Source organism: Lotus japonicus, chromosome 6, assembly GCF_012489685.1.
Source record: "Lotus japonicus ecotype B-129 chromosome 6, LjGifu_v1.2".
NCBI classification, from domain to species: domain Eukaryota; kingdom Viridiplantae; phylum Streptophyta; class Magnoliopsida; order Fabales; family Fabaceae; genus Lotus; species Lotus japonicus.
Genome location: NC_080046.1, coordinates 41,827,625 through 41,849,711, shown reverse-complemented (window position 1 = coordinate 41,849,711; position 22,087 = coordinate 41,827,625). Strand labels below are relative to the sequence as shown.

General features: G+C 36.1%; 2 protein-coding genes and 1 pseudogene across 2 annotated transcripts; all 3 read right to left on the bottom strand.

Annotated features, from left to right (window-relative positions):
• Window positions 1–727: 727 nt before the first annotated feature.
• On the bottom strand, window positions 728–3,733 carry LOC130725327 (germacrene A acid 8-beta-hydroxylase-like). Its single transcript, XM_057576566.1, has 3 exons — window positions 2,738–3,733; window positions 1,563–2,090; window positions 728–1,478 (listed from the first exon to the last, which is right to left on the bottom strand). The coding sequence occupies exons 1-3, from the start codon at window positions 3,731–3,733 to the stop codon at window positions 822–824; spliced, it is 2,181 nt and encodes a 726-aa protein (XP_057432549.1). The 3' UTR covers window positions 728–821.
• A 3,159-nt stretch (window positions 3,734–6,892) lies between these two features.
• Window positions 6,893–7,991, bottom strand: LOC130722095 (cytochrome P450 71D11-like). Its single transcript, XM_057572720.1, has one exon. It carries the CDS (start codon window positions 7,945–7,947, stop codon window positions 7,399–7,401), a length of 549 nt encoding a protein of 182 aa, XP_057428703.1. The 5' UTR covers window positions 7,948–7,991; the 3' UTR covers window positions 6,893–7,398.
• Window positions 7,992–17,509: 9,518 nt separating this feature from the next.
• LOC130723715 (cytochrome P450 71D11-like) lies at window positions 17,510–19,981 on the bottom strand (annotated as a pseudogene).
• Window positions 19,982–22,087: the final 2,106 nt, after the last annotated feature.

Sequence of the window (22,087 nt, the reverse complement as noted above, 5' to 3'; positions counted from 1 at the left end):
AATTAAAATATAGAAACTTCATATAATCCAACAACTCTAAAATAAGTAATAACAAAACATTTCATAATCCTTATAATCCAACATAAACAAACTAAAACCAACATCTCACTTACAAACATAAATAGGCAACATAAGTAATTAAGTAGGAGGAATCATCATCTGTGCAATCATACATGCATGCCTAAGCTTTTATGTAATGGGCTGACTATTTTGGCTGAATGATTAAAAAGAAAAACAATGTTCCCCAAATTTGATACCATAATCGATAGTGATCGAATGCAGTAAAAACATTCGAACTGAACCAATGACTCAATCTTACCCACCATAATGTGTTACTTTTGTTATTACATTTATATATTTCTCTTACTGAATGCATACATAAAAGTTTCTATAAATTAATATGTTCAATGTAGATGCATATCATGCACTAATCTCACTTCTACACAATAGTATAGATTGAGAAGCTTTCTAAATTCTGCTTGAGAACAAGTAAGAAAATAGAAAAAAAAAATTACATATTAGAAAATAGAAACTTTTCTTAATTTTCACTTATCCGGCCCAAACAATAAGATTTATCATGAAATTCTAGCTTTTTTTTTTTTTTTTAGTTTTATCATGAAATTCTAGTGTCCACCGTGACACTTATAATAGCTCATCAATGTAAAAGAGGCTAAAAATAAAAAAAAAAAACATGAAATATTTTGGATAAGGAAACCGATTCACAAAATGAAAATTAAATAACTTTTATAACATTAAAGCCTGAATAACAAGAAAAAGTAGCCGGAAGAAACTTATGATAGCAACTATCAAATAGTAGGAGGTCACATTTCAAGTGGTGCATGTTGGACGGTACTACATTTTGTAGGAAAAGCTTGAGAAATTGTGGGAATCAAGTATAGATCATCTTTTCTTGACACAGCAACTCCAAATTCCTCTGTCATGTCTAAGTCCTTATTTTTCACTCCATTGGATAGCCTCCAATCAAAATGATACAATAAAAATGCAAGGACTTGCTCAACATTTGCCATGCCTAAGTTCAAGCCTGGGCAAATTCTCCTTCCAGCGCCAAATGGGATATACTCAAAATCAGTTCCTTTGTAGTCAATTGAGCTATCAATAAACCTTTCAGGGTAAAACTTATCTGGATTAGTCCAATATTTTGGATCTCGTCCAATTGCCCAAGCATTGACAATGACCCTGCTTTTAACGGGTATGGTATATCCATTAATCTCACATGCTTCTCCACATTCCCTTGGAAGTAGAAGAGGAGCAATAGGGTGTAATCTAAGAACCTCTTTGATGATTGCTTTCAAGTATTTGAGATCCTCAATGCCATTTTCATCAACCTTTCCTCTCTTCCCAAATACTTCTCTCACTTCAACTTGTGCTCTCTTCAATACTTCTGTATTCTTAATCATCTCAGCCATTGCCCAATTAATAGTACCTGATGCAGTATCACTCCCTCCAATGAAGAGCTCCTGAAAGGTTAAAAGCATACATGTCAATTCAAATTGGAGTTTTATTTTTGGAGGGGTATTTTGGAAGATAGAAACTATGCTTACCATGATTATAGCCTTGACATTATTTGTAGTTAAACAAAAATCCAAGTCGATGCTACTGTCCTCAAATTTTAAGAGAACATCAATGAGATCTCCTTCTGCTTCAACCAAAGCTTCTTTAGCTCTTGACCTTGCTTTTTTATGGTCATTGATGATATTATCCAAAATCCTGTCTAGCACTTGATTCAACTTCTCAAGCCTAGGTCTCATCCCGGAAAAGTTATGAAGCCATTTAGCTGAAGGAAACAAGTCTCCTATGTAGAAACCTCCTGCAAGCTTTATAATTTGTTTTACCTCTGAAATGAACTCTTCTTGTTCCTCATATTTCTTACCAAATGCAGCTTTTGAAGTGAATGTGTACATTAATTGAATAACTGCTTGAGTCAGATTGATTTCTGATCCTTCTTTTGAAGCAATTGATGGGAAATTCAACACAAATAACAATAACAACTCTAACAAAGCAATGCACAGCGGATAATAATTTCCCCAACTTGCTGAATCTGTGAGGAGCAACAACAAATAATGCAGCAACTAAAAATCACAAACAAAGAGACACCAATATTTTTAACGTGGTAAAAACCTTCTCAATGTGAGAAGGAAAACATCCACGGGACCAAGCCAGTAATAGAGCTCCACTACTGTCAAATCAGGTTACAAGAGAGTCTTAATACACAGCACAATTCGTGCACAATAATTGGCCAAACAACAAAGCAACAAGTATGAAATAGAGAACCAAGAAAACCAGAAAAACCAGATTTTGCAGCTACTGTCCGACGCAGTTTTCTCCCAACACAGGAATCATCTCGCCAATCACACCGTTCAGATTGAAGAACCACAAGTCACGAACCTGCTGTCCAAATTTCAGCCCGATCGGACGGTGAACGAAGGCGTGGCGGCAGATCTAAAAACGCTGCTCAGACTTTGTGCGAAAATCCTTTTTCTTCTCTTCTCTCTCACTTTTCTCTTTGCTTCTCTTGCCAAATTAGACCTCTCTCTCAACCCTAGCTGACCCCTCTCCACTTGTTTAAGTGAGACAAAGTGGGCTTACATATTTGGGCCTTTCTCCACATAGGAAGGGAGCCCAAAAACCCCAACAAATCTCCCCCTCACAACTATGTGGAGAGGACCGCCAAACCGGCGATCTCACAACAAGTTTCAAACTTGCTTCTCGGTAATGCCTTTGTCATCATATCAGCACCATTATCATCTGTATGAACCTTGGCCAATTCCAACAACCCAGCATCCAAAGCATCGCGTATCCAATGATACCTCACATCAATGTGCTTGGACCTAGAATGAAAAGTTGAATTCTTACCAAGATGAATAGCACTTTGACTATCACAAAACAACAAGTATTTGTCCTGCACAAAACCAAGCTCCTGCAAGAATTTCTTCAACCAAATCAATTCCTTGCATGCTTCTGTAATGGCAATGAACTCTGCTTGAGTAGTGGACAATGCAACACACCTCTGCAATCTGGATTGCCATGCTACAGCTCCCTCTGCAAACTTAATCAAGTAGCCTGAAGTGGACTTTCTGGAATCAATGTCTCCAGCCATATCAGAATCAGTATAGCCCACAAGGGTTGGCTTATCACCTCCAAAACAAAGTCTCATACTACTAGTGCCATAAAGATACCTCAAAATCCATTTCACAGCATTCCAATGCTCTCTACCTGGATTAGACAGAAATCTACTGACTGTACCAACAGCATGCGCTATATTTGGTCTTGTGCACACCATTGCATACATCAAACTACCCACAGCAGATGCATAAGGAACCCGTTGCATATCTGATTTTTCAGCTTCATTTGAAGGACTCTGTTTAGCACTCAATTTGAAATGAGGAGCAAGAGGAGTGCTTACCGCCTTAGTCTTTTGCATATGGAACCTCTGTAGCACCCTTTTAACATAGTGTTCCTGTGACAGCCAAAGTTTCTTCTCTTTTCTATCACGCATGATTCTTATGCCAAGAATCTGCCTAGCAGCTCCCAAGTCTTTCATGGCAAATGACTCGCCCAATTGCTTCTTTAACCTGTCAATCATGGAAATATTTTTCCCAACAATAAGCATGTCATCAACATACAATAACAGGATAATGAAATCATCATCAGCAAACTTTTTAATAAAGACACAGTGATCAGAAGTAGTCTTCTTGTAGCCTTGCTCACACATAACAGACTCAAACTTCTTGCACCACTAGCGTGGAGCCTGCTTCAAGCCATATAAGCTCTTCCTCAACCTGCAAACATGGTCTTCCTTGCCTTCAACAAGAAAACCATCAGGTTGCTTCATGTAAATTTCTTCCTCCAAATCACCATGAAGGAAAGCAGTTTTTACATCCATTTGCTCTACCTCCAAATCAAGAGTAGCAGCCAAACTCAACACGGTTCTAATGGATGACATCTTCACCACAGGAGAAAAAATCTCATTGAAATCAACACCCTTTCTTTGTCTGAAACCTTTCACCACCAATCTGGCTTTATACCTCAGAGATGTAGAATTACTCTCTTGCTTCACCCTGTAAATCCACCTGTTTTCCAAAGCCTTCTTGCCTTTTGGCAATTTCACCAAATCAAAAGTGTGATTATCATGCAAAGACTTCATTTCATCTTGCATAGCATCCAACCACTTCTTCTTTTCATTACTCTCCATGGCCTCTTGAAAACACTCAGGTTCACCACCATCTGTCAAGGTAACATAGTCATCAGAAGAATACCTGGTAGATGGTTTCCTCTGCCTATTAGACCTCCAAGGTTGAACTTGAGGTGGTTCAGGAGCTTCACCAAGATTCTCATCTTGTGACAACTCATGTTCCTCTTCACCATCATCAACAGGAACATCTACATCATCTCCAAGTTGCTGCTGATTATCAACATCATCATGTTGTTCATCATTCTGAACATTATTCTCAGCAGTACCCAAATCATGAACAGGTGTCCTAACTGGATCAACATCAGACAAACTGATATCTCTCTCGGGTGTAGTCTTCTCCATCTTATCAATGTCTTCAATGGTTTGGTCTTCCATGAACTTCACATCACGGCTTCTAACTGACTTCTTCTCAACAGGATCATACAGCTTGTAGCCAAATTCATCTTGACCATAACCGATAAAGATACACTGCCTTGTCTTCGCATCCAACTTGGATCTTTCATCCTTTGGAACATGCACATATGCCTTGCAACCAAAGACACGCAAATGATCATACCTGACATTCTTGCCAAACCAGATTTTGTCTGGCACATCTGCATTCAAAGCAACTGCAGGACTGAGATTAATAACATGCACTGTCGTGTACAATGCTTCACCCCAAAAGTGCTTAGGTAACTTTGCTTCAGAAAGCATACACCTAACTCTCTCAATCAAAGTCCTGTTCATCCTCTCCGCTAAACCATTAAGCTGAGGAGTTTTAGGAGGAGTCTTTTCATGTCTGATACCTTGCTGCTTGCAATAAACATCAAATGGACCACAATACTCACCACCATTGTCAATACGAATGCATTTCAACTTCTTGCCTGACTGTCTCTCCACCATAACATGAAACTCTTTGAATTTCTCCAGAACTTGGTCTTTTGTCTTCAAAGCATAGACCCAAAGCTTCCTGGAACAATCATCAATAAAGGTTACAAAGTAAAGTGCACGACTAAAAGACTTTACCTTCAACGGGCCACAAACATCAGAATGCACCAATTCAAGCAACTCTGACTTCCTTGAGGGAGGATGCTTCTTGAAGGATACTCTAGTCTGCTTGCCAGCCATGCAATGAGAACATTTCTCCAACTCTGCACTCTTCAATCCTGGAAGCACATCCTTTTTAGCTAAACAATTCAGCCTTTTTTCACTGATATGACTAAGCCTGCGGTGCCACAAAGAAGCCTCCATATCCATGGCGTTCACACTGTCTCTAGCAACCATTGCTTTAGTCCAATACAGTTTATTAATTTTCTCCCCTCTGGCCATAACCAAGTTACCTCTGGTGAGTTTCCATTTTCCAGAACCAAAGTGATTATCATAACCACCCTCATCAAGCATATCCACAGATATCAAATTAAAGCGAACATCTGGAGCATGTTTGACTCCTCTAAGCAACAACTGCACTCCCATGTTGGTCTGCAAACAAATATCTCCAATGCCAACTACCTTAGACACACCATCATTACCCATCTTCAACACTCCAAAATCACCAGAAGTGTAAGATGTGAAGAAATCCTTCCTTGGTGTAACATGCAGTGTAGCACCACTATCAATTATCCACATGCTCTCATCTGATACAAGATTGACTAAATCATGGTCACGGAGAATAATCAAATCATCACAAGTAGCAGTAGTAACACGGTCATCATCATCATGATCCTTCTCTCTCTGCTTGCCCTTGTTGCCTTTGCTCTCCCGTTTCCATATAAAACAGTTCTTCTGTATGTGCCCCATTTTGTGACAATAATTGCACTCTACATTCTTGTATCTGGACTTGGACTTACTTCTGTTGTTCTCTCTACTTGCACTTCTGCTTTTCTCTCTATTCCCTTTCGGATCCTTTTTCTGACTTCTCCCCCTATTCTCTGTAACAAGAACCTCGGAATGAGATGAAGTACCCTGTGCCTTCCTTCTCATCTCCTCATTAAGAATGCTGCCTTTCACATTTTCAAAAGAGACAACACCATCTGGGGATGAACTAGTAATTGAAACCCGAAAAGTTTCCCAAGAGTCTGGTAGAGTATTCAGTAGCCATAGCCCCAACACTTCATCATCAAACTTGATGCTCATTCCTGACAATTGATCTCTGAGCCCCTGAAAATCATTCAAGTGATCTGAAATAGAAGTGCCCTCCTTGTACCTCAAATTCATCAAGGAATTCAACAAATACAATTTATTATTCCCTGATTTAGAAGCATACAAAGATTCAATATTCTGCCACAAGGATCTTGCATGTTCCTCACTAGCAATGTGATTGTAAACATTGTCTTCTACAAACTGCCGAATGAAACCACAAACCTGCTGATGTTCAAAATTCCATTCCTCATCAGACATATCTTCCGGCTTCTCTGTAGAAAACATAGGACGATGCAACTTCTTCACAAATAACAGATCCTTCATCTTGCCCTTCCACAAGTGATAATTAGTGCCATTCAAGCAGATCATTCCATTTGTATTTGCCTCCATCATTCAAACAAGTCAAACAGCCCCTTAACCAAAGAGCTCTGATGCCACTCTGATGGGAAATTCAACACAAATAACAATAACAACTCTAACAAAGCAATGCACAGCGGATAATAATTTCCCCAACTTGCTGAATCTGTGAGGAGCAACAACAAATAATGCAGCAACTAAAAATCACAAACAAAGAGACACCAATATTTTTAACGTGGTAAAAACCTTCTCAATGTGAGAAGGAAAACATCCACGGGACCAAGCCAGTAATAGAGCTCCACTACTGTCAAATCAGGTTACAAGAGAGTCTTAATACACAGCACAATTCGTGCACAATAATTGGCCAAACAACAAAGCAACAAGTATGAAATAGAGAACCAAGAAAACCAGAAAAACCAGATTTTGCAGCTACTGTCCGACGCAGTTTTCTCCCAACACAGGAATCATCTCGCCAATCACACCGTTTAGATTGAAGAACCACGAGTCACGAACCTGCTGTCTAAATTTCAGCCCGATCGGACGGTGAACGAAGGCGTGGCGGCAGATCTAAAAACACTGCTCAGACTTTGTGCGAAAATCCTTTTTCTTCTCTTCTCTCTCACTTTTCTCTTTGCTTCTCTTGCCAAATTAGACCTCTCTCTCAACCCTAGCTGACCCCTCTCCACTTGTTTAAGTGAGACAAAGTGGGCTTATATATTTGGGCCTTTCTCCACATAGGAAGGGAGCCCAAAAACCCCAACAGCAATCGATTTGATGAGGGTAGTGATCTCTTTCTCTCTGATTGGCCAAAGAGATCTAACCCTTTTTGAGCTTAAAAACTCTATGGCACAGATCTTTCGAAGTTGTCTACAATAATCACCATAAGGTGAAAAAGCAATATACGTGGAATCATAAAACACTATATCCGAGACTAGAAGATGAGGCCTTGATGCAAAGAGAAAATCATGGGTTTTCATTACCTCCCTAGCATACTCTGCTGAGGAAACAATAATGAAGAGGACCTCTCCTAGTTGCAGATGCATTAAAGGTCCATACCTTATGGCCAAGTCTCTTAATTTTCGATGTGGCAGAGATGTAATAAGCTGGGGAATGTTTCCTATGATAGGTAGCTTCCATGGCCCTGGGGGTATAGTTGTAGATGCCGTGTTTCTGAAATTTTTCCTAATCTTCATGAGTGCAAAAATCAAGGATAGGAAAAAAGTGAAAAGGGCTAACAGGTCATGAATTTTAGGAGCCATTGAGATAAAAGAGTCTATGTCACTAGTTTGATGCACTTCGTAGCAATTTGATGCATGCATTATTAATATAGCTAGACATGGTGGAGGCATCCTTTTAATTAACTCCTTTTTCATTTCTATTTTTCTTTGTTCCACTTGGGTGCTGGAGTGGTTAATTCGAGACAAACCTCAAGGATTTGATGGAATACATAGATTATACCCTCAAATGAACAAAGACATTAAGACATCGCAAAAGACACAGCAAGTTTTCTGACGAAAAGATAAATAATAAAATAATTAACAACACTCTGGTAACCTTAATTAACTTCATAAAATTGTTATATAATTAAACAGGTTAGAGATGCTGTTATCCACAAACAATTATTGAATGGTAAGGTATCTCATTCAATAGATGCTGTGTTATAACTTGTACATGTATACATAACCAATTAAACAGGTTAGAATGTCGTTATGAAATGTGGAATTTATTTAATTATACACTCATCATCTACAATAAAGCATTGTTTCATATATAATGCCAAGGATTGATGGAATACATAGCAATACTGTTATTTCCTGTGGAAAATTTGTGAGGTTGGATACGGAGGTCGAGCTTCACTTTCATATATGATTAAACTGAGCTTGACACCTCGATGTACTGGAATCTAATTGTTGTGTGGAATCTTGAGGAAAGAGGATGCGATTTGGTATTGGAATGTATGAGTGTCAGCGAGGGGAAAGAAACCGATTGGCCTGAAATCTGGAGTCGTACCCTGTTTTGAAAAACTTACAATACAAAAGTGTAACGAAGTCTTTCTCAAAAGAAATGTCAAGCTTCAATGAAGAGAATGTCAAAAACACGATAAAAAGAAAAGAGAACGAATCACTTAAACTACAACTTTCCCAATTTGTGAATAGCGGTTAAACATACATATTCCTCCAAGAGTGTTTCTTTGACACCTCTCCATCTCCAAAAGAGAGAGTTGAAAGATATGATTGATGATGTGATAGGAAATAAGAGAGAGATAAAAAGAGAAAATAAGTGAAAATGAGATGAGAGAGAAAATAGAGTGTGAGCATATCATAACTCAAATTGCTCCTATGTTTTTTATTTTCATAAAATTGACCGTTCCACTACCAGCCAAGCTAGATTAAAGTGTCCACTGCAAATTTAATTTTTCTTTTATTAACTTAATTAACCTTAAAAAAAGTTATTGTATGTCATATTAAAAACTGGTTCACTCATAAATTATATTTTTACAACTAACATTCAATGCATGTTTTCTACCATATGTTCCTTTTATGTTAAAATTAATTTGCAGTAAAGTCATTTACAATTGTAAACCATGTTTTTCTTGGTTCAAAGTAGATAAAGATTTATTTTTATTGTGAATGTTGCCACTACAAATTTTCCATCAAGTCCACTTTCAGCTTTAATTATTTCATGCAAACATGTGAAAATCATATTTTGATGAGGAGTATTTCATCTAATCTAAATCTAAATACAATATAAAAGAGACACTATAAGAAGGAAAGTATTGACACATGTCAAGCATTGGGCACCTTTCAACTATTTTTTCAAAAATTAAATAAATCAAAAAGAAATCTTTATTTCCTCTTTAGGCAACTTCTAAGGGGCTCAATTGAAATTTGCAATTTGGTTGAGGGTATACATGTAATAGACCACCTTAATTATTTATATTTTGAATTAGTTTAATCAGTTTTATTCCTCATATTAATGAATAATTAACTTTTGTCTTCCATCACCACTTTATGGACCAATCAAGTTTTTTTTGCAAAACAAATTAAACAATCATTTTGGCTATTTCAAAAATCACCTCATTTATAACCAATCAGATTTAATCTAACTTAAATCCCATTTAAATCCTCTTTATGATCTTTAATTGGAAATGATAGACCAATTAAGGCTTTATACTATCAAAGCATAAAACATGCTTCGGCTTCTTCTTGGAAATTAGTTATTTAGTATATTTTGTTTGTTTTTTGCATCTAATAAATTATTTTCTTTGATTTCTCTTTGGAAGAACAAACGTTTTCTGCAACTAATTATATAGGAGTATCTTTTTCAATACACCAAATTTAAATCAATTCTATCACATTATTTTATGTTTCAACAACTTAAAAGAATTCAAAGTCATTAATCATCAATATTCCCAATACTTATTTAATTTTTTTTTGATACTATCACCTATTTTTCCTATAAATATCTCAACAAATTTTCATCTCAATTCAAACGAATCCCTTTCTCAATCCACTCTTCTTTTTTCAGTTGCTTAGTTTTCCCTTTTGCAATAGCTCCTGTTTATGATAAGATTGTCAGCCTTAATCCAATTAGAGATAATTAGAATGTTCTTGGTTCTTGCTATGGTTATTAGGTTATGATGCATTCGTGGAGGAGAATAAGTTACTGGAATAGAGATGATATTGATAGATGATCAAGTATTGTTTATATAATTTTATTGAACCATCACAGGGGGGTAAGTTCTGAATTTGCATGGATTAACCTTAACGCACTAAGTTGCAAAACAATTTGTGATTGTGTTTTCTTTTTCCTTTCCCTTGGTCAGCTAAAATTATTGGCAAAGGCACGTTATTCGTTGGCAAGGTTTAAAGGGGAACATATTGTAATTCTTTCACAGGTTGGTTGATGAATTTCTTCAAACATTTGTGCGCATGATGTTTGATTATACTTGAGATTTTGCATCACATGTAGCATTTACTTTTTTGCTGAGTGGTATAATTTTGTTTCACTTCTCTTTCTGATTGGCAGGTCTTGGCAAATGAACTCAACATAGGTTATGAAGATATGAGCAATCAGCAAGCAAGTTATTTCCATTTGTGACTGGTCCCACATGCATGCTACATGTATGTTTCTTTGAAATGGTATCATTTGCGGGACTTGCTATATGAAGGGACGTTTTTTTGGAAGTGTTTTTATTGTTAATTTTTTCATTTCAGTTTTTAAATTTTTTATTTCATTTAAAAAATAGCACACCAACAGAACTGATTTCATTCAAAATGAATCTTTCCACCAAACATACTTTTTTATTGGCATGCTTTATTTTCTCTTATTGAACAACGCGTGTGATTTGACTAAGGACTAACAATTTGTACAATTATGGTTTGAAGGTTAAGTTATGCAGAACACCCGCAGAACAAGAAGGAATGAATCAGCAAATCAAATCAAAAAATCATGTGAAGATACAAAGGGATAGTGTTGTGGTTGATGTTTAGAGGGTGTACACCCGTCACTGTATGTTACTAATGTAATGTATTAATTCATATTTAAAAATATGTTTGGTGATTGTGGTAGATAAACATTAAGACAGTAGAACTATAGTTTCCTCTTTGTCCAATTATGTAATGGATGTTTAACAATGTATGAGAGTGACATGGTGACCCTAATAAATGAAAATAGGGGTTCATATACCCCTAATATATGCTTCTGACCTTTTGATGGTAATTTCTCTTGAAGAACCATACCATTATGCCTTGGTTGAGATTGGTGTACTAGAAAAAGTTTTAATATAATTTTAGTATTTTTTTTTCAGACTTTTAAATAATTTTAAGTGTAGATATACAGAACCATTTTAATTTGATTGTGAAAGTAGAGATTCCACGGGGAAGAAAATTATATTAAAATATTTCCAAGTTGAAATTAAAAAACAATAAATTTCAATATAATTTTATAATATTTTGCCATAAGTTTAAATATATATATATATATATATATCAATTAGATTTTTTTCCAAACTTTTTAATTAATTTAAGAGTAGATATACTGAAGCATTATAATTTGATTGTGAATATTGGGCTCCCACGGGGAATTAGAGAAGAATAAACATATTTAGTCTATATTTATTAGTTATATAGTAAAAAGATATTACATGAGGAATATTTTGCCTGAAAATACATTAAATTGAAACTAATATAAAATGATTTAATAAAATTTGAGTACTTTTATCATACTTTTATATAATTTTGAGAGTAGATATACATAACCATTTTAATTTGATTGTGAAAATATAGATTTTACGGGGAAGAACATTTATATTAAAATATTTTCAAGTTGAAAATAACAAACAATATAATTTTATATTTTTTTTTCATAAATTTAGAGGTAAATATGAAATTTTGACGAGAATTTCAATAAATGAACATAAATAATAAAAGTCTAAGTCATGAATAGGTCAATGGAGATAACCAAAACCAAAAATCTCCAACCATCCACAAGAAAGCACAATACCCCCTTTAAACTACCAGAACCTCCGTGAACAAAAGAAAAAACTAATAAAACCGAAGATCTTTAAGTTTCATATTAAAAAGCTCATACGAGGAGTAACATTTTTCATGAAAATACTTTCAAGTTGAAACTAATAAGAAATGTTTTAATATATTTTTTATACTTTTTCTAGACTTTTTAAATATTTTAAGGAGTAAATATACATAAGCATTACAATTAAAAATAACAAAAAAGAAAATTTTATTTGGAGAAGAACGTTTACATTAAAATATTTCCAATTAAAAATAACAAAAAGAAAACTTTATTATAATTTTGTGGGTTGAGTGGGAGAGATTCAGGGATCAATTTCTACATGATGCAATTTATCAATCCGATGTACCAAAAAATATCACATCTTTTATATTTTATAAATTGTGTATAATTATTTACAGATGTGAAAAACAAAAAAAATAATGTAATTTATTATATATTCAAAATTAATCCATATATTACAAACAAATTTTAATATATTCAGAATTATGAGAGAGAGAGAGAGGGAGAGGGAGAGGGAGAGGGAGAGGGAGAGGGTGAAGGTGAGAGAGAGAGAGTGAGCGAGAGAGAGAGAGAGAGGGAGGGGGAGGGAGGGGGAGAGGGAAGGGGAGAGAGGGAGAGGGTGAGGGTGAGGGAGTCATATAATAATTTTTGCGAATTGGAATCCATTGATAAGAATGTTAGGAAGAAAATTTTGTATTTGTTTTCAATCTATCATGATGGTTGTCAATTAGGGTTAAGATGATGTTATTGTTTTTCGCCAAAATTATCTATTGCACTTTTTAATTAATGCTCTATTTAAAAGTATTAGTATTTTTTTTTGAACTCAAGAGTATTAGTATTACATCTATTATATTTTAATAATTGTGTATAATTATAAGGAAAAAGAAATTAATTCAAAAAAATGTAATCAACAATATATTCAATTTTTATATGATAAATAAATTAAACAAACATAGGATTATATTTACAAGTAATTATTTTTATATAAAAAAGTTAATTCAGATATTAAAAAACAAATAATAATATATTCAGAATTTTGTCCCGTGCAACGGCACGGGTAACCATACTAGTGTAATAATAGAGTTTATTTCATGCAAACATGTGAGACCATGCTAACAAGATATGTGAAAGACTCCACGAATGATGATCTTTTTTGTTCTAACGAGACAACTTGAAGACTTCTCAAATGAAGGCGCAGGCGCCTTTAGTTCAAGAGAAAGACTCATTTATGAAACGTCTTTTGTTCAGCAATAATGATACAATCATGGCTCTAGAAAACTCCTTGTACATGTTGTAAAGTCGCTCCATGTGAGGTGACTTCTGAAGGACAAGTCATGTCACTATCCTAAATGGCCGAAACTATCCCATCTTGATAAATATTTTTAAAGTTGTATTGTTTTGGTAATTTGTTTTTGCATTTGAAAAAATATCTGAAATTGCCAACAGCTGAAATATAGAATTTATCAACATGGGAAATTAATCCATTAAAAGCAACCTTGGCAAATACTGTTGCTACATTACGAAGAGAATCCCCTGCTTTGACATCAAATAATGTGTGTGTTTCGTTTCAAATCTGGAGAGGCCAAACGTGGATCCAGAAATCCAAAAACAACTATTTCTTACTTTTGTAAACGTGGATCGGGCGAAACATGGATCCTATATGAGTTTTCCAAACATGCCAAATAGCTAACCTTGTTGTTGAATCTCTCCTTATTACTAATTCTCAATTCAAGATTCAAATTATTTGTCCAAATAATAGTAAGGTAAGGCAATTGATCAACATACATCTTTTTGCACTTTTCCTTCAGATGCTCCGTGGAGATGTTTCTTCCTCCAAATTCAATAAATCATATTATAAGATATTTCTATTCAACATTTCTTCCATACTTATTACGTTTGATATTTTTTCACCCACTGTTTTGTTCTCATCTTTTGTATTTTTATTAAAGATATGTCTCAACAATATAATTTTCTCTAGATTATTTTCCAAAAAATAGTGTGGATATATTAGCACCTATATGTTCCTGGTCGCATTTGTCGTTTCATGTACAGAATCTCATACAATGTTAACAAGGTTTATGCTTTTCTCATTCTGCATACTAAATTGGCTGTACCTACCTGTTAATCTATAACTATTCGTATCAATGGGTTTTATGAACATCTTTTGTTTCTTCTCTAGAATCTCATACAATATTGTTTACAAGGTTTATATATGCTTATCTGGTTCTGAATATAAATTTGGCATATATTGTTTTTTTTGTCCAACAGAGCCTAGCTTAGGGCTCTCTAATACCACTAATGAAAATGGATCAGAGAAAAGGTAACTTAAAAAGAAACTGAATGTATTGAATTGATTATCATGCCAACAATTACAAAATCTCAGTCACATTTGTAGTGTGAATATAACAGAGAGAAAAGGGAGGGAAAATAACTAACAGACTAACAGAGAGCAAGTAACAACAGAAAACTACATGCTAAGGTCTAATAAACTGATCAACAAACTAACTGAACTACTCAGCCTTAACTCTTCTCTAATAAGTAGCCCAGACAAACTTTGATCGAAAATATCAACATAGCAGGGGACCATTTTTCATGGGGCGCAGGGGCGGAGGAACTGGGGCACGATCTGAATTGGCCGAGACCTCCACCCGCAAGAAGGACTTGCTCAAGGATGTTCAGAGGGACATAGGCACCCAAGCCAGAGGCGAGGGAATAGACTTCATGGAATAGGGTGTCGTGATTTTAAGCGACTGTCGTAGGGCGGTCACCATTGTGTAAGGGAATTGGGCCGAGAGTAGCAAGGCCCAGCTAGCCCAATTAGCTTAGAAATTAGGGTTTCTTGTACGAACCCTATAAAAGGGAACTTTCGTACCAATGTAAAGGGACTTTTGGCATTTATCTAAAAAACGGTTAGGTTATTACCTCACCCTACCTGTACTAGGATTTAGGGCCTATACCCGTTATGAGTGTTCATTCTGGCACATTTTGGCGTCGTTTGTGGGGATCGATAAACTTTTGATTCCCAGATCACGTGTATTTGCTTGTGGCTCATTTTAAATCATGGAAATTAAGCGTAGGCGACGCAGAGTTTTCTCAGAGTGGGAGCGTGTCTCGCCACCCCGGCGTCCGATCCAGCCAGATCTGGTGGTTGGTGCTCAGCATGGTTCAGTTCAGCCAGATCTGGGCCATTTTGGCCCATATTTGCGTGTTACACAACCACAAGGGTCATTGCCACCATCGCCGCCAACTCCACCACCTCCACCTCCCTCGCCACCACGATCACCATCTCAAGCACCTCCACCACCTCTTCCGCCAACAGTACCACTGCCTCCCTTGCTGGTGGTGACCCTGGAGGATTGGGCAAGGATGATGCACAATATCGGAGATATTCAGCGCAACAATGAGCATATCCAGGCTCAGCTTGATTATCTTCGATATGAGCGTGAGTATTATAAGGATGGCATTCGAGAAGCGGAGAACGTCTTCGAGTTTAGGTTGTTCTCAGTGGAGGTAGAGAACGTGGTGATTCCAGAAAACATGAAAACCCTGTTTTAGAATCTTATAGTGCCGATTCAAATCCCAAGGATCATCTTCTATATTTCAACACAAAGATGGTCATCCACGCTACCTCTAATGCTGTGAAATGCAAAATGTTTCCCTCAACCTTTAAATCTACGGCAAAGGCATAGTTCACTACGCTACAGCCAGGATCCATTTCTAATTTCATGGATTTCTCATCGTAGTTCTTGCTGCTGTTTTTTGGTGAACCAGATCCAAAAGGTGACTATAAATGATCTGTTCAACATTCGCCAAAGAGAGAGTGAAACGCTCAAACAGTACATGGCCCGATTTGAAGATTCAAATCCAGATGTGTGCGTGGGGGCGTTCAAAAATGGTTTGAGGTCAGGATCGCTAAATAACAAATGGAGCCGGAAACCGGCGAGCTCGATGACAGAGATTCGCGCCAGGGCTCATATGTACATACTAGAGGAGGAGAAGGATGCTCTTAAGCGTTTGAGGGTGAAGGTATGAAAAACACTAGAAAGGGGGGTTTGAATAGGATTTTGCATTAAAAATGGTTTCTTTTTAAGTTCACAAAAGACTCTCGGTATCAAAGGAAGGAGAGCAAAGAGTAAAGAGAGAAACACACAAGGATTTTATCCTGGTTCACTTGAACAAATCCTCAAGATAATCCAGTCCACCCGTTAAGGTGATTTCTTCCTTCGTCGAATGAAGGTAATCAGCTAATCAAAGGATGTTACAACTGCACTAGCACACCTTGCTCAGTGACTAACAATCCTAAGAACTAGCAAACACTAAGACACACAAGTCTTAGTCTTCTCAAGGCTACTGACCTAACCGGTCCCTTGAGGAAATACAAACAAGAGTTTGAAAGAATTGGGTTTACAAAGAGTTGTTTCTAAATAAGCAGAGTGTAAACAAAATAAGAACAATGAAGAAAAAGATTGCTAAGGTTTATCGCTTGAATGAGAGTTATATTGCAATGCAGTGTCTTAGCTTTTTCTTCCTTTCTTCAACCTTTAAATACTCCAAGCACAAGGTGATTTTTCCGTTGTGAAATTCTATTCGTTGGAGGGTACTTCTGGAATTTCCAGATCGTACAAAGGCTGATCCTCGTAGGTAGACTGGTCGGTTGTCCTTTACTGTTGACTTCTGATCTTCAGAGGAACGCTTCAAATGTGAATTTGTGAAGCTTCTAGTCAGAGTCACGAGGATGCTTGGATATTCAGAACTTCAAGTCTTCAGCTTCTGGACCGTTCCCTTCAGAACTTCTGGTCTTCAGAATAGAAGCCCTTAGTCTTTAGAGCAAACGCAGCTATTGGATTTGTATTGATTCTGACTTTCAGTTTCTCTTATACTCAAACTAATTATAGATTTCTTCTGCTTATAAGAAAAAATTAGTTATACCAATTGATTTGCGTATGTAGAATTCATTTGTATCACTCCTCAATAAAGTTATGTTTGATGTAATGAAGTACAAAAGATTGAATTTGTGTTCGGAAATTAATGCAAACATAAGTTTTAAAAAATATATGTTGTTTGGATAGAATAAAGTAAATTTAATTTTAGATATAAAATTACTAAAAAACTTATTTTTAAATAAAAGATAAATATGATGCTTAATGAAAGATATATAAATGTGGGTAATTTTGTAATTGACATATTCCAATGGAAAAGTGAAATAGAAAAAGTATCACATTCCTACTTTCTCATTGACGTTTTCACTCTCATAACATGCTTAATTACATTTGCATTTGTTTTGCAAAACAAGAGTACATTTCGCTCCCTTAACATACTTACTGAAAAATGTGACTCGTATCCAAACATAATGTTGTGCTTGTGTGAATATTTTTTATTTTAAGTAATAGTAAATGTTTGATTTAACTTCTGGTGTGGCAAAATTATGGTAGATAGAAGCAATTTCACTGCTTTTAACCACTTTGATTTAACTTCACAGTAATTTTCTACAAGTAATTCCAAACATGAACGTTTAAATGCTCTTTTTTTATCTTTGATCTCCCAGTGTGAAAATCATGCCTCTACCCCTGATGGGGCGCATGTTGGATGGTATTGCGTTTTCTAAGTTGCACGCAAAGGAGGAAAAATTGTAGGAGTCAAGTATAGGTCACATTTTCTTGACACAGTAGCTCCAAATTCCTCTGCCATGTCCAACTTTTCATTTTCCATCCCATTGGGTAGCCTCCAATCAAAATTATACAATAAGAATGCAAGGATCTGCTCAACATTTGCCATGCCATAATTCATGCCTGGACAAATTCTCCTTCCAGCACCAAATGGAATATACTCAAAATTAGTTCCTATGTAGTCAATTTTTCTATCAATAAACCTTTCAGGGTAAAACCTATCTGGATTAGTCCAATATCTTGGATCTCTTCCAAATGCCCAAACATTGACCATTACCCTGCTTTTAACAGGTATATTATATCCATTAATCTCACATGCTTGTGTACTTTCCCTTGGAACAAGAAGAGGAAGAGGAGGGTGTACCCTGAGAACCTCTTTGATGATTGCTTTCTAGTATTTGAGCTCCTCAATGCCACTTTCATCAACTTTTCCTCTCTTACCGAATACCTCTCTCACCTCAACTTGTGCTTTCTCCAATACTCTAATATCCTTAATCATCTCAGCCAGTGCCCAATTAATAGTACTTGCTGCAGTCTCACTCCCGCCAATGAAGACATCCTGAAAGGATAAAAGCATGCATGTGAATTCAAAAAATTGGAGTTTGTTTATTTGAGGGGATTGAATTATTCTAGAAGATAGAACCTATGCTTACCATGATTATAGCCTTGAAATTATTTGAAGTTAAGCTAAAATCCAAGTCAGTGATACTGTCCTCAAATTTTAAGAGAACATCAATCAGATCTTCCTCTGCATCAACCAAAGCTTGTGTATCTCTTAACGTTGCTTCTCTATGGTCATACATGATATTATCCAAAATCCTGTCTAGAATTTGGTGCAACTTCTCAAGCTTAGGCCTCATCCCAGAAAGGTTTTGAAGCCATTTAGCTGAAGGAAACAAGTCTCCTAAGTTGAAACCTCCTGCAAGCTTCATAAGTTGTTTTACCACTGATATGAACTCTTCTTGTTCCTCATATTTCTTGCCAAATGCAGCTTTTGAAGTGAATGTATACATAACTGAAAGAACTGCTTGAGTCAGATTGATTTCTGATCCTTCTTTTGAAGCAATCCATTTAATAAGAGTAGTGATCTCTTTCTCTCTGACTGGCCAAAGAGATCTTACCCGCTTGGTGCTTAAAAGCTCTATGGCACAGATCTTCCGAAGCTGCCTCCAATAATCACCATAAGGTGAAAAAGCTATGTCTGTGGAATCATATGTAGCTATATCAGTGGCTAGAAGATGAGGCCTTGAAGCAAAGATAATATCATGGGTTTTCATTACCTCCATCGCACACTCTGCTGAGGAAACGACAATGGTGAAGATCTCCCCAAGTTGAAGATGCATCAAGGGTCCATATGTTATGGCCAAGTCCGTTAATTTTCGATGTGGCAGAGATGTAACAAGATGGGGAATATTTCCTATGATAGGTAGCTTCCATGGACCTGGGAGTACATTTGAAGTTGTGTGTTTTTCTTTTAAATTCTTCCTTATGATCATGATTGCAACAATCATGGATAGGAAAAAAGTGAAAAGGGCTAACCAGTCATGAATTTGAGGAGCCATTGAGATGAAAGAGTGGATGGACTAAATCAAGAGTAAAGATATATACACACCTTATTTTTTAAACACTTCATTTCCACCTCTTTTTATTTCTATCTCTCCCATCTTATCATCTATCACATCTCATATTTTCTCTCCCTTACTTTTTCTTTTCTTTCTATCTCTCTCACCATTCCACCTCTCCACCTCAAAAGAGAGGTGTGGATGAAACATTATCCCTAAATCAATTATATCTATGCATTAATATAGACATGCAAGAACTACTTGCAGATGCTCCTTTCATTTTCTATTTTTCTCAGTTCCACTTGCTTGCTGGAGGCTGGAGCGGAGCCCATATCTCAAGGATTACTTGAATTAAAAAGAGCATTATGCATTCAACACAAAAGTTAACAAAAGACGGCTAGTTAATTTTGTGACTGTTTGTTCTCAGGTTTTGTATTTTTATTAAAGATATGTCTAAAGTTTCTCTCAAGATTATATATCTTCCAGCGTATACATCAGATTAGCACCTATGTTCATGGTCACATTTGTCGTTTTTAGTCTGGAATCTCATACAATGTTAACAAGGCTTATGCTTTTCTCATTCGATCAGCATATTTATTTGGTAGTACGTATCTGTTAATCTATAGCTATTCGTACATATTGTTTTTGTGAACATTTGTTGTTTCTTGTCTAGAATCTCATGCTATATTGTTAACAAGGTTTATGCTTATAGTAACGATATATTAATGATACTTGAACATATAAACATTTTTCTTTTTCTTTCTCTCTTTAAACATATATCTTTTAATTAATTACGTCTTTCTCTTTCCTTCTCACTCTTAAGGTCCGTTTGGCAGAGAAGAGAGAGATAGAGTAGAGAGAGTAGAGAAGAGAGAAGTTGAGTAGAGAGAAATGAGTGAGAAATAGAGTAGATTTAGAGGTTGTTTGGTATGATAAAGATAAATGAGAAAGAGAAGAGAGAGAATGATGTGGAAAATAAATATTAGAAAAAGAAAAAGAATTTTTTTATCAAAAGACATATATATCCAACATCAAGATTTTGCTGCAACCTACTAGTAAACATACAGTATAAGGATAAATAAGTAAAAAAAGAATCCCATCATGCCAGCTTCTCAACTCTTCGACTTTTGCGAAGACCAACAAAAGGACCTGGGTCCCACACTTGCAAAGCACCTCTTCGCTATAGTAAATAGAAACAAACAAGGGTGGGTTCTTATTTCTCCACAAACTCCCTCTTCGTTATCTCTCTCTTGCCAAAGTTGGTGGTACCAAACATAGTGTTAGTTTTTGTTGCATGTGTGCGGATGTCTACAAGTTGTTTTTATTATGGTTATTTGGTTTTTGCATATGAATATTTGGCAGTACCTTTTAGTCCATAACTGTATATTGTTTTTTCCAACAGAGAAGGAATCGGCCTTACTAGATCTCTTGTCGCTTAGCCAATTAACTTGTCACATTATGTTCCCTTCTATTCTTAAGGTGGTAAATTAGAGTTAGAAGAAATTTAGTGACTGAATTAATTCGTATTTCTCCGTTACTTTTTAATTAGTAACACATAAATTTATACGATGGCAAATGATATAGAATTACCGATGAGTCTTGTTCTTACACGGCACCTAACCACTCCGATCTAGGGGGTAATGTCTTAAGGTTTTGCGCTGTCAACACGATAATATAAAATAGTGAGAACCTATCTTATTCAATGAGGGGTCTAGCCTTTTATAGTCGGGCTAAACCCAAAATTAACCTAAATTTATTACATATGAGCCTCATCTTTGACCCCCCTTGTTGGGTGTAAATGCATGGGTCCTGGACATATAACTCTACATGGGCACTCGTCACTCTATGCGGGTCCATCAATGGAACTCGCCATTGGGTGTGGATGCGCCAATTGGGTCTCGCCAGTCTGTTCGGGGCGGGACCGGTCCACATGCCCGCAAGACGTCGAGTCCTTAACTCTAGGACGAAGTGCGTCTGACTTGACCAGTTCGGTCCCGGTCCACTGAGGGCGGATCCGGTCTAAGTCCTAACTATTGACTTATGCCCACATATTAGTTGCATGATGGTGTAAAAAAATTAAATTCAAAAATCTATTGAAGTCTAATTGGTTTCTTACTTAACTTATTTCAATAATCATGGCCATAATACCCACTACATCCAGTTAGCTTGATTTCTATATCTACGAATGAACCGAGTAATCTTTATTTTGCAGCTTATTAGTTCTTCATTATCTTTAAGGCAGTAAAAGTTTTGGATCACCCACCCATTTATGGTTAGTGTTTTCCTAATTTTTCTCCAATAACATTACATAGTCAATTCTTATATTTTTTGAGGGAGTGTTCCGTACTAAATAACATTTTTCTTTTCAAATTTAAAGTTTATAGTACTGTGGAATTTTCTACATGTAAACTTAATGGCTAATTTACAAATTTCAAAGTGAGTACATTATTGGGCTAGGATTTTCACTGATGGGTTTAACAAGTTCCTAGCCAACATGGAACCTCTCCTAAGTGATCGAAGAAGACAGCAAGCTCGATCGTTTGATTTACTACTAACAATGATTGGAATGAAGTTTTGATGATAGGAAGAGTACATTGACCTAAGTTTTTAGGTCATAACTCATTTCAAGGAGTTAT

Bases quoted from the DNA above. Each gene is read 5' to 3' on its own strand.
- LOC130722095 (XM_057572720.1), bottom strand. From the start codon at position 7,947: ATGGCTCCTAAAATTCATGACCTGTTAGCCCTTTTCACTTTTTTCCTA.
- LOC130725327 (XM_057576566.1), bottom strand. From the start codon at position 3,733: ATGTGTGAGCAAGGCTACAAGAAGACTACTTCTGATCACTGTGTCTTT. The intron at 2,091-2,737 runs GCATTACCGAGA...TGTGATTTTTAG, and splicing joins GTGCTGATATGATGACAAAG to TTGCTGCATTATTTGTTGTT. The intron at 1,479-1,562 runs GTAAGCATAGTT...TTAACCTTTCAG, and splicing joins ATGTCAAGGCTATAATCATG to GAGCTCTTCATTGGAGGGAG.